This window comes from Gracilinanus agilis, chromosome 3 (genome assembly GCF_016433145.1).
Source record: "Gracilinanus agilis isolate LMUSP501 chromosome 3, AgileGrace, whole genome shotgun sequence".
Taxonomy (NCBI): domain Eukaryota; kingdom Metazoa; phylum Chordata; class Mammalia; order Didelphimorphia; family Didelphidae; genus Gracilinanus; species Gracilinanus agilis.
Genome location: NC_058132.1, coordinates 46,038,269 through 46,054,231, shown reverse-complemented (window position 1 = coordinate 46,054,231; position 15,963 = coordinate 46,038,269). Strand labels below are relative to the sequence as shown.

General features: G+C 41.7%; 2 protein-coding genes across 2 annotated transcripts in view; one reads left to right on the top strand and one right to left on the bottom strand.

The window, feature by feature from the left end:
- Positions 1 to 6,248, top strand: part of MASP2 (MBL associated serine protease 2) — a 35,456-nt gene extending 29,208 nt beyond the window's left edge. The window contains exons 9-11 of the mRNA XM_044668672.1: positions 2,718 to 2,915; positions 3,431 to 3,505; positions 5,437 to 6,248. Of these exons, the coding sequence (XP_044524607.1) occupies positions 2,718 to 2,915; positions 3,431 to 3,505; positions 5,437 to 6,200 (1,037 nt within the window). The 3' untranslated portion in view covers positions 6,201 to 6,248. The remainder of the gene's footprint in view (positions 1 to 2,717; positions 2,916 to 3,430; positions 3,506 to 5,436) is intronic.
- A 2,574-nt stretch (positions 6,249 to 8,822) lies between these two features.
- Positions 8,823 to 15,671, bottom strand: LOC123243091 (TAR DNA binding protein). Its single transcript, XM_044671269.1, has 6 exons — positions 15,593 to 15,671; positions 14,057 to 14,309; positions 12,585 to 12,748; positions 11,896 to 12,036; positions 11,153 to 11,323; positions 8,823 to 10,767 (listed from the first exon to the last, which is right to left on the bottom strand). Exons 2-6 carry the CDS (start codon positions 14,292 to 14,294, stop codon positions 10,237 to 10,239), a joined length of 1,245 nt encoding a protein of 414 aa, XP_044527204.1. The 5' UTR covers positions 14,295 to 14,309; positions 15,593 to 15,671; the 3' UTR covers positions 8,823 to 10,236.
- Positions 15,672 to 15,963: the final 292 nt, after the last annotated feature.

The following is a 15,963-nucleotide window of genomic DNA, read 5'->3' as shown; positions in this document are numbered from 1 at the left end:
CCTCTCCCTTTCCTCACCCTCCATCTCTGTCTTTTATCTTTGTTTTTCTCCTTCTCCCCTCTTTCTTTGCCCCATCTCTCTTTTTCTGTTTCTTTCCCTCTTCTCCTCCCTTCCCCTCTCTGTTTCTCCCTCCCCCTTTCCCTCTCTCCCTGTCCCCCCTCTCTGTTTTCACCTCTCTTTCTCTCTCTCCATCCTTTTTTCCTCCCCTCCCCACCCTCTCTCTTCCCAAATATTTGTCTTGAGGCAGAGATTGTAACTCTTTTTTTTTGTTGTTGTTCTTGTCTTTGCATCCCTACTACCTAGTATAGGTACTGGTACATAGCAGGCGCTTTAAGAAATGTTTCTTGAGTTGAATTGAAGTTAGTCACACGGATTGGCAGCAGTCATTCCATGCTGGACAGGGGCATAAAATACAAACACAGATAAATCCGGCACGTGCTGGTACATGATTTGTGCATTAGAAGGGGCAGAACAGAGAGCCACTAACATAGCCTAATAAATGGAGCCACAAAATCAAAACCAGCCACGTTTTATGATGCTGCTCAGGCCCTGGGATCTTCCCTTCTCCAACCATTTCCAGATTTTTGAGTGACCTCAGAGGACAGATCCCCACTGTTGCCTGGGTGGAAGTTTTTTCATTCTCTTTATAGAAAAAAGCTGGTGATAGAAAAGAACTTGTAGGTCGTTAGCCTTTTCCCTGTTGTAGTTCTTTCAAGGTCTTTTCTATTCTAATGTCTAGCCAAGTTATAAATTGAACATTATCCTCTGAGCAGCCAGGTAGACCGTATCCAATTTTCTCCATCCTCTATCTTCATGGTTTCTGCTATCCACCCAACCTTCAGGGCTGGAATAAGAGAGTGGGGGCACTCCCCAAGGCCTTCGAAATCCCCTTTCTTAGGAAGGAAAAGGACAAGAAGGATCTCACGGACGAAATTCCACGGGGGAAGCAGATTTAGAGAGAGGATGGAGAGGACCGCCAAGACTGAAAATCATACAGGGAATGTCAGGGCAGGAGAGATGGGGAGCTCCATTCCAGGGAGGAAATAAAAGGGAGCTGCCGAAAGAGATTGATGTAGATGCACAGGGGACTCATGGAGAAACCTGCAATTTAAAAAGATGTGCAGATGGAGAGGCAAGGACAAGTGAGGAAGGATGGCTACAAAAGCATGGCATCACTCTCGAAGAATGGGGTCAGGAACAGGCAGCAAGCTGGCTCAGTGAATAGAAATCCAGTCTTAGAGATGGGAGATTCTGGGTTCAAATTTGGCCTTAGACACTTCCTAGTTGTGTGACCCTGGGCAAGTCACTTAACATTTAATCCCCATTGCCTAACCCTTACCCATCTTCTGCCTTGGAACCAATACTTAGTAATGATTCTAAGAGAGAAGGTAAGGGTTAGAAAGAAATGAATTATGTCAGGAGACCTCGAACTCGGGAGCTGAGGCTGGGAAGGAAAGCCAAGGAAAAGAAGGATTTTTTTAAAAAAAGCTATCTCAGAGAAAAGAGGATATTGAGAAAGGATAGAACTACTCTTAGGTCTGGATGAGTCAACACTAATGGATGATGGAGAAGTTTGCTATTTAGTCGTTTTGAGTCATGTCTGACTCTTGGCGACCCCATTTGGGGTTTTCTTGGCAAAGAAACTGGAATGGTTTATCAGTTCCTTCCCCAGCTCATTTTATAGATAAAGACATTGAAGCAGAGTGAAGTGACTTGCCCAGGGTCACTTAGCTCATAAGTGTCTGCGGCCAGATTTGAACTCAGGTGTTCCTGACTCAGTAGTTGCTCAATTCTTATTGTGTTTCTGGTTTGTTTGTTTGTTTGTTTCTTGCTAAAAAGAATTATCTTTAGAGTAGGAAGGATAGGACAAAAAGGCCTCACAGGGTGTTGACCTAAAGCTTTATTTCATAGGTTCAAGAGACTGCCAGGCCTCGGTCAGCAATTGCTGGGAGACTGCGGAGAATGGGGAAGGAGCTGTGAAATGGGAGAAGGGCAGATTTCTGGATTTTCAAAGCAAAGAAGGGAATTGAGGAAAGTCTTAAACTTGGGACCAAAAAATCACTGACCTTATAAGAGGGGAAGCATAGCCAGACACACTACTGTTCATTTGAAAAAGAAACAGAGGGAGGGGCAGTCAGGTGGATGGAGAGTCAGACCTAGAGATGGAGCCCAATCGCTCAGTTCAGAAATAGCGAGGCACCTTCTGTGGCTTTTTATGTTTAGTAACTGGGGCTGAAGGGCTTCTCTCACAACAGCAGAAGTTCAGAGAGATTAGGTGACTTGCCCACATCACACAGCTCTCCGTGTGTGTGTGTGTGTGTGTGTGTGTGTGTGTGTGTGTATTTATATACACACACACATATGATGTTGTGAAAAGAGAACTGGGCTTAGAGTCAAATGAGTTGACTGTAAGCCCAGTTCTCTTTTCACATCTTCAGAATGGAAGTGATCTTTTGACGTCATTGCCCAGCAGTACTTTTCTTTCCTCAAAAATGAATTAAAAAAAAAAATCCTCATTCTCTCTCTTAGAATCAATATTAAGGAGTCAAAAGAGCGGTAAGGGCTAGGCGATTGGGGTTAAGTGACTCGCCCAGGGTCTCACAGCTAAGATTTCCCCCAGCTGCCCCCTCCTCCCAGAGGACCTTAGAGATGCTCCCAGTGAGCAGGAAAATGAACCATTGCAGAGGCTCTAGGCTGACACACGTCCGTATTGGTAGACCATTTTCGTCTTGGTGTACATTTTTTATCCCCCCTCCACCCCCGCTTATATTTATTAGTCGTTGACTGCGGCCCTCCTGATGATCTACGCAATGGCCGAGCCGCGTACATCACCGACCGTGAAGTGACCACGTATGGAGCCATGATTCAATATAGCTGCGAGGGCCCCTTCTACGCCATGAACATAAATAATGACGGTAAGCTAATTCTGCTTCAGCGCCGGGGGTGGACGATATCGAGAGCGCATACACTCAAGGCCGGAAAATCAACTTTAACCAACATTTTGGGCCAAGGCTAGAAGAAAGATTAAAAGGCACTTTTCCCGTTGCTAAGTGAAATATTACAGCTGAAGTGACATTTAATGTCAATTTGCTAGAATTCGAAAACAGATCTTATCCAGTAAATGACTACTCCAAACACACAATATATTCCAAATGGTTTAATTTAACAAGCCAAAAACCTTATCATTAAGCACTTGAGATCTTGATACATATTCAAGTTACACATCTAAAAGGTTTCCACTTTGCAAGCAAACATGGTAATGTAGAAACCTCCTGTTTATGAAATCATGTAAAATGGTTATTCAGACACCCCTATTTCCCACTGATGCTCAAGAGTCAACATCCTTCAAGGTGGTATTCAGACAAATGACAACCATCTTATACATGCCGTTAATTTAAGCTTTTTTTTTTGCCTTTTCAATGATTTGCAGGTAAATATCGGTGTGGGGCTGATGGCTTCTGGAAGAGCTCCAAGGGAGAGAATTCACTCCCAGTCTGTGAGCCTGGTAATGGAAACACTTAGAGAAGAAATTTATAATTGATGGAGGGCAGAAGAACTTGGTATTAGAACATAACTAGGGCTTTTAGCTGCCGTCGGCAAGATCCGACTCGGGCGACCAGCCCTTCAGCCTAGTTACCGTCGCCGGCGAACAGATTCTCATTTCTCCCTTTCCATCCGTGGCGGCCACATTAGCCGTTGGATTCTGGTTGACCTTTTAACTAGGCGAGCATAAAGTTAAATGATTTTTTAAACTATTCTCTCCCCCCCATTTGTAAATCCGTCCTTCCACTGAGTGACTTCCCTTCTGTGTAAAAATGCTATTAAGCCCCTGAGCTAATAACTTGTTGATTATTTCCCTAAGCTGCAGCTTTCGAAGGCATCTCATTTTTAAACATTAATGCAATTTGCCTTTAATAGTACTTTAATTTAAAATTTTCACCAGAATTGGCTCTCAAGAAATATTTGAGCAAAGTGATTAAAAAGAGATACCCGAGCCAAAGAACATGAGGCTAATAAGTGTGTTATTACCTTCCTGATTTTTTCTTTTACTTAGATTCTATCATATAACACTTGTAAATTGTTGTTTTTATAAGTATCCTGCCACCCCGGCAAGTTGAGAGATGTAGTAATAATCGGAGTTTAGTTAGCAATAAAGACCTCAAGTAAAATGTAGTACTCATAAAAGCCAGCCGGGGAATAATAATTTCTGGACTGTAACTGCCCCAGCAACAACAGTACCAGTGTGGGTGTCCTATTTTTATACGCTAAAACAGAGCAAACTAAATGCTCCGTGTTGAAAGCACTTTGCAAATTTTGACACCTTAATCAAAAGCGCACGGGATCACAGTATAGCTGACGGTCCCATTTTACAGATGGGAAGACTGAGGCAGCGGCAGGGCTGCCTTCCTAGATACTACAGCTGGATTGCTGGGACAAATAATTTAGGCATCTCACCCTTTATGGCCATCATCCTAGAAGCAAGTTTGGATATCCTGTTTAGTCACAAAATGATTTTCAGAATCCTCAAGATTTGGAGGGCAGTTAAGTGGCTCTGTGGATTGAGACAAAGGCCCAAATCTGGACTCAGATGCTTCCTAGCTGTGTGACCCTGGGTAAGTCACTTGACCCTCATTGCTTAGCCCTTACCAATGATTCTAAGATGGAAGGTAAGGGTTTAAAAAAAAAAATAGATAAGTGGCAGCTAGGTGGTACAGTGGATAGAACAGTAGGACTGGAGTCAGAAAGACCAGAGTTCAAATCTGGCCTCAGGCACTTACTGCCTGTGTCCACTAGTATGCTAGAGGGCCAATTGTCATTTTTTCAATGTGTATTAGCACTTATACTTCCAAAATTAATACAAATTAGAACTTGATTTTGTTGGTTGTCTAGACTTAAGTGATGGGAGAAAATGATCATGCAGGTTCAACATTTGAGGGGAGGTGGTTGTTAAACATTTCACTGATTTACATGTATAACTGGACAAATTTTTTAGCCTCTGCCTCTGTTTCCTCATTTGTAAAAGAGGAATAATAGCACCTACTTCTCAGGGTTGATTGTGAAGAATGAAGTATTTGTAAAGCACTGCAAACTTTTAAAGCATTCCAGAAGTCGGGGCTGCTGGTTTAGGCATTAATCTCCAACTTTATCCTGTGTTCCTTTGAAAATGATTTTTTTTTAAAATTTTAAACCCTTAACTTCTGTGTATTGACTTATAGGTGGAAGATTGGTAAGGGTAGGCAATGGGGGTCAAGTGACTTGCCCAGGGTCACACAGCTGGGAAGTGTCTGAGGCCAGATTTGAACCTAGGACCTCCTGTCTCTAGGTCTGGCTCTCAATCCACTGAGCTACCCAGCTGCCCCCTGAAAATGATTTTTTGACACACCAAATTTTCCTCAGCTTTGAAATTGTCTCATATACATCATTCTGTTTCAACAGTTTGCGGGGTGACGTCCCAGAGACTGGAGCGAGTACTTGGAGGGAGAAAGGCCACGCTGGGTCAATTTCCCTGGCAAGTCATGTTGACGGGGGAGAGTCTAGCCGGAGGTGCCCTTTTATACGACAACTGGGTCCTCACAGCTGCGCATGCAATACATTCTCAAAAGGATCCATCGACTCTGGAAATCAGAATGGGTGTTCTGAACAGACTGTCGTCTCATTATACTGAAGCCTGGGCAGAGGCGGTCTTTATACACGAGGGTTACACATATGACGAGGCCAACTTTAACAATGATATCGCACTGATTAAGTTGAAGAATCATGTGGAAATTAATAGTAATGTCACGCCAATTTGTTTGCCAAGAAAAAATGGATCCCACGTGAAAACAAATGATTTGGGAACCGTGTCTGGCTGGGGTAGGACTGAAAGAAGTTTCCGTGCCCGAAATCTAATGTACGTTGAATTACCGGTTGTTGACCAGCAAACGTGCCGAGCTGCATTTGAAAATAAGTCCTCGGGAGGAAAACCTCTTGTGCTAACTGACAATATGATCTGTGCTGGTTTTCAAAGTGGGGGAAAGGATGCCTGTACCGGTGACAGCGGCGGGCCCTTAGCATTTCTAGACCCCGAAACCAAAAAATGGTTCATAGGAGGGATTGTGTCTTGGGGTGTAGGATGTGGTGAGGCAAATCAGTATGGAGTCTATACCAATGTCATTAACTATATTCCCTGGATTGAGAACATCATTTTGAATAATTCTTAAAACTGAAGAAACTTCCAATGACTTCTCCCTTAATAAAAAGTATTTTTCAAGCAATCTATGTTGCAAGTATCCAACAAAGTAGCCTAAACTAGAATACCAACATGAAACTCAGAAAATGCTAGAACATTTTTTAAAAATGACAACCCTTGAAAACAAGGTTTCTGAAAATTTGACACGCAAGATTACATTTTTAACAGCCAAAGTGAACCTTTACTGGAGCTGCTAAGGTAACACAGTGGAGATTTCAAATATAACCCAACACCTCCTTGTTGTACAAATCTGGGCAAGTCACTTAACCCCATTTGCCTAGGCTCTTATCCTTCTCTTAAGTTGTTACTAAGATAGAAAGGGTTAAAAATAAGTTTAATCTTTACTTAAGAGCAGCTAATGGCTACTTGGAAGAAGTATATTCAGGAGTGCTTTTCTAATATTGGGCACAATTCCCTTTTTCCAACTTCTCTTTGTCCAGTCCCCCTTGAGCCCAGCCAATGGTCTGAGCATGACAAGTCACGGTCACTACTGTAGGTTACAATTTCTCTGCATTTACTCCATCATTTGTAAAATGGAGGTGTACACTTGCACTACTGTTCCTCCCAGGATCCAAACCAAGACTGTGAAAATGCTTTGTTGCTGCAATGTACTAAGTAAATGTAAACAATAAATTCTAAGGTACAATAGTCTGGGAGGAAAGGCTATCACACAGAGCATTCATAAAATGGAACAAAGTGACTCAGAATTTCTTAAATAGCAATGACTGAAAAGAGAAGCAGAGAGCCATGTAGGGTGTGGTGTCAGGATATGCTGGTTCGAATTTCTTTACAGATCTCCTAGATTTCCACACACTGGTCACAACAGTTAAGGTCTTTACTCCTGCCTATAATGCCTCTCACAAGAGTGCTAGGCAAACTATAAGGTGTCTAGTGGAAACTATTACGCTATCACTGCTTCCCATCAGTTTCCAGCACATACACATAAGGCCAATTTGGAGACGGATGCACTTTAAGCTTCACTGTGGGGCAGAGTAATTATAATTAGCTACTTTTATAAAAGAGGCACTCCCTACCTACATAGACGACCAAGGGTCTTTCAGTTTCTTAGGCACAAATACCTAACAAAACCGTGGTTTTCTTTTTCCAGGAAGACTCCAGACACAATTATGGTGGCAACAATAACTTTTATTCAATTAGTTTTAAAAATATTTAGAATGAATGCATTTAGAGAAGACCAAATAAGTTTTAAAACAAGCTCTACACCAAATAGTTTAAAAAATATATTTTTATATATTTCAATTTTTGAGGGCAAACTAATACCCCACCATAGCTGTTTAGTCCCATAAATAGACTTTAAGAAGAGACTACTTAACACTGTACGCATTCTATATTGATTCTGGATTTATACAAGTGTAAATAAGGGATTAAAACCATGCCATTGACAAGTTAACTTACCATTGGGTTCCTTGCAGGCTTGCCCGTTTAGTCTTTGGAGGCTCCCGAATACCATTTTAAGTGTTACCATGTTACTGCTGCTGAGTAATAGTGCAAGGGCTAAAATGCAAAATTCAGATGGTACAGGATTTGGACATCATGCAGCTTTAGATGCAGAAAAAAAATTAAAACAACTCAAGATCCTTTTACAGAGGAAAATGAATAAACAACTTGGGGATTACTTAAAAAGCTAAAGGAAACCATGACTTGTTTGAAACAGCTTGCAAAATGACAAACCTATTTATTGTAACCCAACTAGAAAAGGGCATTAGGAGCAATAACACAAGAACTCTAATGCTCTTACATGAAATACAACAATAAAGAACGAACATATTATTGCTTTCACATACTTAACAATGTGGCACAAGAGCCTTATGAGTTGTGCAAATCATTTTATTTACATTTAACTCTATTTCCACTTTTTGGGGGAGAGGGGAAGGTCAAAAACTTTTAATGCTCCCCCTCCCCCCTGCAGTCAAATAAGAAACCAACCTAATCTGTTAGGTCATAAGCTGTCACATTTCCTAAATGATTATTTTTAGGCACAAGATAAACCTTGTGGTTTCTTCAACCTTATCCCCGACTGCAGTTAATTCCACTTTTCTCACATCCATCCGGTAAGGTGTTTGTACACCCATGTTTTTTAGCTTATCTGCTTTGCTACAAAGCATAAGAGCAATCTTAAAACATTAACTGCTCTACTACCCACTTCCCCCCAAACCAATCATCCTCAAAGGTAGACATGATCTCCCCAAAGTGGATACTCATACAAACTGTGTAATATATATCACTGATTGTGCAGAGGCACTAAGGAAAATTGGAGGGTACTGCTTACCATTTTAGGTGAGGTCACCCAGACTCATTAAAAACTAGATTAAAAAATACAAAAAACAAAACAAAAAAATACTCATTTTGGACAATGCAAGAACAAATAGCAATTAAGTCTGGGTTATCAGGTGTCAATGCATGACAGGTGATGAATCCATTTGACTTGAGACAACTTTTCAAACATGTTTATTTGAAGCAAAATGAACTATTGCCAAGAAACTTTTATGAAAGTTCCATCTCAAAAGGGCCAAAAAAAGGGGAATTAACTGCTATGAATTCTTTGCATTCAGGGCTGCAAAACAAAGACACATATTATTTAAATCAGTTTTATTTAAGAATTTCCAACATTGACAAATCTTCTAAAAAGCATCCAAGCACAGAACACAGAACTGCAGCAAACAGCATTCTTAGGGGTATCTTACAGACATTAGAACTTCCTTCCACCCTTCTTTGAGACACACCCTGAGCTCACTGGTGGACTCTGCTTCAAAGAAACCCTGCAAAGCACACCACAAGCTCAGTCAATGTTCCCAGTCACAGCCCCCATCATCTTCAGGTCACATTACCACACTTACATATCATTAACAGAAAAGAACACACACCATACAGCATTCACAGCAGTTGACAAAAGGGGAAAAATACAAATAATTCATTTCACTTAACACATTCAACTAGTTGGTTATCTAGGAAGAGAACTCACTTAAAAGTCTTCCAACACATGTGGATGTCCTTTGAATGCAAGAAACATTCGTACATTACTTGCTATCATTGCTCTCTGCACACTCTCTCACCAAAGCCACAGGATCGAGAGACACATCTCGCCAAGTTCAATGCACCACCAAGTCTCTGCACGCGCTCTCTCCTGTTTCTCGCTCATACCATCCTCTCATGCCTCGGCACCACCATCAATCCCACACAAGGTTTCAGAAGTTCAAACAGCCTTCTGGTTCCATAATCACAGCCTTGCGTTCATAGCGTTGATACGACTCCATGAAATAAAGAGTAGCGGATAAAAATGGGACACCCACCGTCAAAGACGCAGCATGTGCAGGGTGAGGAAGTATTCTTGAATGAGAAAGCATGTAGACAGAAGTATTCCTATGGCGGAATATTTACAGCACTACTTTCAATGAAGTGCTTCTTCCATAAACATTTGAAATGAGATGAACTGCAGAGATTAAATGAAGCCTTCATATCGTACTTTAGTATATGAGGAGAGACAGTGTTAAAAAACGAAAACAAAAACAAAACGAAAACAAAACAAAAAAAAACCAACATCATGACACCATGTTCTCCAGATCGGAGATTTTTCTAAGGAAAAATCTGTATGGTGGGGATCAAATTAAAACAAGGAGAATGTAGTTCTGACTAATGGTTTCCATTTTGAACATGCAAAGAAATTCACTTGTTGAGAAGTCCAGGATAAGATATCACAGGAGAAATCTTTTTTTTTTTTTTAATAATCAATTGTAGTGTGTTAGTTTACCCATCAGGCAAATAGCAGTTCACTTTCAACCATTCAGTATTTCAACCCTTTATGTAACAAAAACTTATAAAATTCCTTTAATTTTTTTCCTCTTTTCCTAAAGAAAAATGTCAAAAATACTGCTGAATATACTGCACACCAAACAAACTGATTCTGAAAATTTTAGTACATATGTATTTTACAATATACTTACCATGAGTTTAGAAAAATTTAATTCCCACCACAGTTTCAGAACTGTCTACATTCCCCAACCTGATGATTTGGAATCCATGCTTGAACCAAAGCCTCCATTAAACCCACTTCCTGATCCTGCATTTGATGCTGAACCCCAACCAATTGCCGCACCGGAGTTAGAGCCACTATATGAGTTATTTCCAGAACCAAAAGCCTGGTTGGGTTCTCTCTGCATATTGCCTTGACTTTGGTTATTGCCTGATGGGCCTGACTGGTTCTGTTGACTAGCTAACATGCCCATCATACCCCAGCTGCTCTGCAGTGCTGCCTGGGCTGCAGCCATCATAGCAGGGTTGATACTGAAAGCTCCAAAATTCATCCCTCCACCCATGTTACTACCTTGGTTGTTTCCCAAACCAGCTCCACCCCCTCTACTGTTACCAAACCCACCCTGATTTCCAAAGCCGCCTGGATTACCACCAAATCTTCCACTTCTTTCTAACTGCCTATTGCTATTGTGCTTAGGTTCAGCATTGGATATATGTACGCTGATTCCTTTAATGATCAAGTCCTCTCCACAAAGAGATTGGGCAACCTACAAGAAATAAGGGATGCAAATAGACGAAGTTAAACTCTGTTTTTGAATGGTTAGAAAAGAATAGTATTAAAGTCAAGACTTAAAACCATTACCCAAAGTAAGAAAAAAGCTCTCCCTAATCTTATACTATTAAAAACACCTTTTTGAAATGCATGCATTTGCAGAATTTTAACATTCGCAACATAGTGTTATACTAAAAAAATAATTATCAATTATTTAAAAAAATATATAGTTAATCTCTAGCACCTCACATTCAACATTTTATATTAAAGCCAAGAGACTTTCCTAAGCATGGTAAACAGCTAGATGAATAAAGTTCATGAAAAAAAAATTACCTAATTAGCAGGGACTAAAATATTGAAGTTAAAAAAAAGAAAAATACCTGATCATCTGCAAATGTAACAAAGGCAAAGGCCCTGAATGGTTTGGGAATGAAGACATCTACTACTTCTCCATACTGGCAAAAAAACTGCCGCAACTCATCAGCAGTCATGTCTTCTGTACAGCGCCCGACAAACACCTTTCTGCTTCTCAAGGGCTCATCTGGGCTTTGCTAAGCCAAACCACACAAGAAAAGAACAAATGAGAAACTGTTCATGGCTGAGAATGTCAAAGGTTATTTGTCTGATCTGCTGGGTGCCCTTATGTATGATGATGAAGACTGTTTTCTCAATGATGAGAGGCCTTTCCCTTGAAAAGTTTCTATGTGGAATCTAACTCCAAATTTTGGGAACATGGCTAGATTCTAGCAAGACTTACTATTTAGTAATGTTCTGGCAGAAAGTAGTAGGTGTCCCAAATGGGCAAGCTAGGTCTTTCTAATGAAATGAAATGCATTCTAATTGTCGCCAAGTATGTGTTCTCTAACACATGACTAAGCCAACAGCAGCATAAGCAGAAAATGGTCAAGAGGATATTTTCAGTTATGACTGTATAGTGCAAGTTGCACAATAATCTAAAACTAAGGTCCTGGAGCTCCCAAAGAAGGAAAAGGGTAAAGGCAAAACTTAGGCTTAATGCCTTTTGTGCGTGTGCGTGTGTGTATTTAACTCCAGTGAAATTACACGTTTCAAAAGAAAAAGAAAGGTGCTATCATACAAAGGTAAAAAAAAGAGAGAAAAGTACCTTGGAATTAGGAAGTTTACAGTCACACCACCGTCCATCTATCATGTGGCGCTGTGACATTACTTTCACCTGCGTTTCGTATTCCGTAAAACGAACAAAACCAAATCCTTTTGAATGACCAGTTTTAATGTCTTTCTTGACCTAAAAAAAGTTTTTAAAGCCACACCAATAAAATTACAGGCACAAATAACAAATTGTATCCAATCACAAAAGCTGAAGCAAAAGGAGACAGTGCTAGATGACAGTAACTGGGAATAGGGATTCATAACAATATTGTTATGAAACAAAGCATGGCTATAAAGAGAGTTAAGAACCTCAAATCAGTTCTGAACAGAACATTTTAAACAGAAACTGTCTAGTTTGCAAAGTAAAAGTCATGCCTGAGCATCTATATTTATTTAATCTTTGGGTCTCTGTCTCTCGACACTATTTTAGCTTCCTATAATTACTTAAGTGAAAGATAATCCATTTCCCCATTCTCTCAACCAAAATATTGTCATTTATGTACCAAAAGCAGAAAATAGAGAAAGTGGACTCTCCAGTTTCTTTTGTATATTTCAACACAGGAAATGTGTATTGAACATGAAGGATGACTCAAATAATGCTGATAGAAATGCCAGAGATATCATTCATTGGGAAGAGAAATGTAGAGGCAGCATAAATTTTGATTAAGCAAAAGCAAGTTTTACCTGCACCATAAGGACTTCTCCAAAAGTGCTGAAATATTCTTTTAGATCCTGCTCAGTTGTTTTCCAGGGTAGACCCAAGACTATTAAATCAGAGGTCTTCTGCACAGCTCTTTTCACTTTGACTGCTGATGAAGCATCTGTTTCATCCATTTTCCTTTTGTTATCTGAACAAATTGAGCAGAAATTTTTTCAGAAGTATTTATCTGAAACAAACTATACTATAACCACATGATAGTATCTGCCAAGCTTTTGAGATTAAAGAGGCTACTCCCTCAATGGGACAGTTAATCCACTGAAAATACAATCTGTACTTACAAAATCTACGTAAGACTTTGATGCTGGATTTTCTGGCACTACTGATTCCAATCTCTCATTCTGCAATACCTAAGAGCACTATCTACATCTTGGGGAACAGCATATGGTTCTCAAGAACATTTTCCATATAATAGTATGGAATGGGAAGAAATCTCAATGATTGTTCCTGCATAGGAATCTGGCTAAGCACATTAACTTCTAGCCAATCCTTCAACACAATGTGCCAGAAAACTAACCATGTGCTGATGAAAAGGAGACTCAAGCTTTCTAGATAGTGCTATTAAAGCACTTTTCACATCCAGGCCAACTTTGGTATAGCCATGTCTAGAAAGATATGAAGTTTTTGAAAAGACATGCAAAAAATTAGTGAGTGAAAACTACTAAACCATACTGGATGGCCATTGGTTAACTTTAAATAGTCATCTTCTTATGACTCTTGAGATTTTGCATCTAAACCACAAAAGGTAAAGAGAAAGAATTGGCACAATACAACTGCTTTCCACTAGTTTAGAACTTTTTGAACATATGCTGGACTTTGTCCTTTTTAAAAAGGTTTGCTGAAGCAAATTAAGGGAGCAAATAAGACTTATCAAGAAAAAAAGATTTAAATCATTTAAGTTTTAAATACTTTAACAGCACCAACTTATGAAGAGCAAACTGATTCTGCTCATAGTTCATTCTCACCCTATCACTCAAACTAGAATTCCTAAAGGCCTTCACTTAAAATCCACAGAATGTAGGGAGAGCCAGAAAACCGGATATAGTAGAGGACTTTGGTTTCCCCACTTACTTTGAGAACTTGAGCCAGTCACTTATACTACATAGATATACTGCATTTTGTACTATCCCTCTTTCTAGAGTTGTTGAGAAATTAAACAAAACCTATACAAAACATTTCTGTTGCTTTGTTGCTACCTAAATGTTGCTACAATTAAAGCTTGATGGCTTTATTCCAACAGCTGTGTTGAAAGTGAAATGCATTTCTTTAATAATGTGACATTTTACTGTTGAACAAGATGCTCATGTGGATGAAAAGAGATCGTAACTATCTCTTTTGATGGGGGCCTATCTCAAAAGACGCAGTATTTTGCTTTGAAAACGTTCAAGATTTGTATCACCAATGACACAAAAATTGCCAGGACACAATATCTACAAACCTTTTGGATAGTTGACAACATATACCAGATTTCCCCAGCCAGCATCAGGAGCATGCAGAATTCCTTCTACAAGGCGTACACCTCTCATACACTGAGACACTGGATTCCGGTAGCGGAGCCCACATGCTCCTGGAAACTGGGCAGTAACCGTAGACAGCAACACTGTACCATCGTCTTCTGATGGAATCTCGATGGGCTCGTCATTTTCATCTTCAGTTACCCGAATATATTCAGACATCTTCACTTAATATCCCTGATTGCAGAGACATGAATAAAAGACACTTTTCATTACAGTAACTATGGTAATAACAACCAAATAGTTGCTACTATGAGGATAACTACCCTTGCTATGTTGACTGAATATTTATCAGTTATCAGAAACCTATCGCTATACTAAGAACAACAAAAAAATGAAGGGAGAACTGGTGAAGGGTCAAGGTTAAATCCCCTCATCAGCCTGTAAGCTGAAAATCTTGGAATAAGAAGACCCGAACTCAAAACCCAACTCTGACATTAGAAAGTAATATGGGGGGGAGGGGGGGCGCGGCAGCTAGGAGGCTCAGTAGATTGAGAGCTAAGTCTGGAGATGGGAGGTACTAGGTTCAAATTTGACCTCAGACAGACAGACACTTCCTAGTTGTGTGTGCCTGGGCAAGTCACTTAAAACCCATTGCCTGGCACCTACCGCTCTTCTGCCTAGAAATCAATAGAAAGTATTGAATCAAAAAGGGAAAGTAAGCTAAAATAACAATAAACAAAAAGAAGGCAGTTGAGTTCTGGGATATCTAAGGTGCTGTCCAGCCCCAATTCTTGCCATTTCTACAACTTAAACACACTGGAAAGCTTGGGACCTTTCATCTCAAACTCATCGGGAGGACTAAGTACTCAAGGAAGTTTGGATCCTCTGCGGTGCAAGTTTGGTTTCTTCTACGTGACTTCCCCAGGTCCTTCGGGCAGTAACAAGTACCAAATCCGGGAGGCCCCGAGTTTGCCCCCTAATTTTCCCGTCTACCCAGGAGTCCCGCCTAAAACCAGGAGCTCCTCCGGGCGGGCCTGCTTTTATGTGGGTCTTTCCGAGTAGTGGCCCATAATAGTTTCTTGACTGCCTAACCGCCCACAAGCCTGAAGCTGTCTCTGTTTCCCTCTCCGCCCAAAGGAGTTAGGCCTACCTTCCGGTCGCTGACAGCGGACCGCCCCCCAACCCGGAACCCCGGTAATGGGGTCGTCAGGCAGGGACAAACTGCTCCTCCTGCCGGGCCTCAGCGAAGGCTGAGGCCCGCGGGCAGCACGCGGCCGGCTCAGGCCGGTAACCATGGCCACGGGCCCGCGGGCGCGGCGTCACCGGCACGTGGGTTTGGCTCAGGCTCCCCTCCCCCCCGCAGCGGCTCCCCGCCACCCCCCTCCCGCCGCTCCAACTCCGGCCCAGGCCCGGCTCGAGAGGCGAGGCCCAGACAGGACGAAGCCGGGGCCAGGCCCTGTTCTTCCCTCACCGCCTCTGGGCCAGCCCGACACTGCACCGAGGAACCCGAGACTCACCCGCGCGGCCGCCGCTGGGCCCCGGACAGGCGAGCGAGTGGAACACAGGATAGTCCTGGTACCGCCGCCGACACCGCCGCCGCTGCGCTCCGACAAAATGGCGCTCGAGCTGCCTCCTCCCCTCGCTGGACGTCGGGCCGGTCCACCGGGAGCACGCGCGCGGGGGGAAACGCCTGGTTGCGGGGGCTCGCGACCCCAACCCGAGCCCTGTACCGTTGCCGTGGCATCAAGAAACGGCATGAAAAGATGCGAATTGGGTTCGGAGCGCGTGATCATGGTCCAAGAGGCCAATGAGAGGGAGGCGATGGCGGCAGTGGCGGATCAGCTCCCCCCCACGCGCAGTGGGACACATGGTTCAGCCCAACCAACCG

Excerpts from the sequence above, each read along its gene's own strand:
- LOC123243091 (XM_044671269.1), bottom strand. The coding sequence starts at position 14,294 with ATGTCTGAATATATTCGGGTAACTGAAGATGAAAATGACGAGCCCATC. Across the intron at positions 11,324-11,895 it reads GTAAACTTCCTAATTCCAAG|CAAAGCCCAGATGAGCCCTT; the intron begins GTACTTTTCTCT and ends GGTTTGGCTTAG. Across the intron at positions 10,768-11,152 it reads TTACATTTGCAGATGATCAG|GTTGCCCAATCTCTTTGTGG; the intron begins GTATTTTTCTTT and ends TATTTCTTGTAG.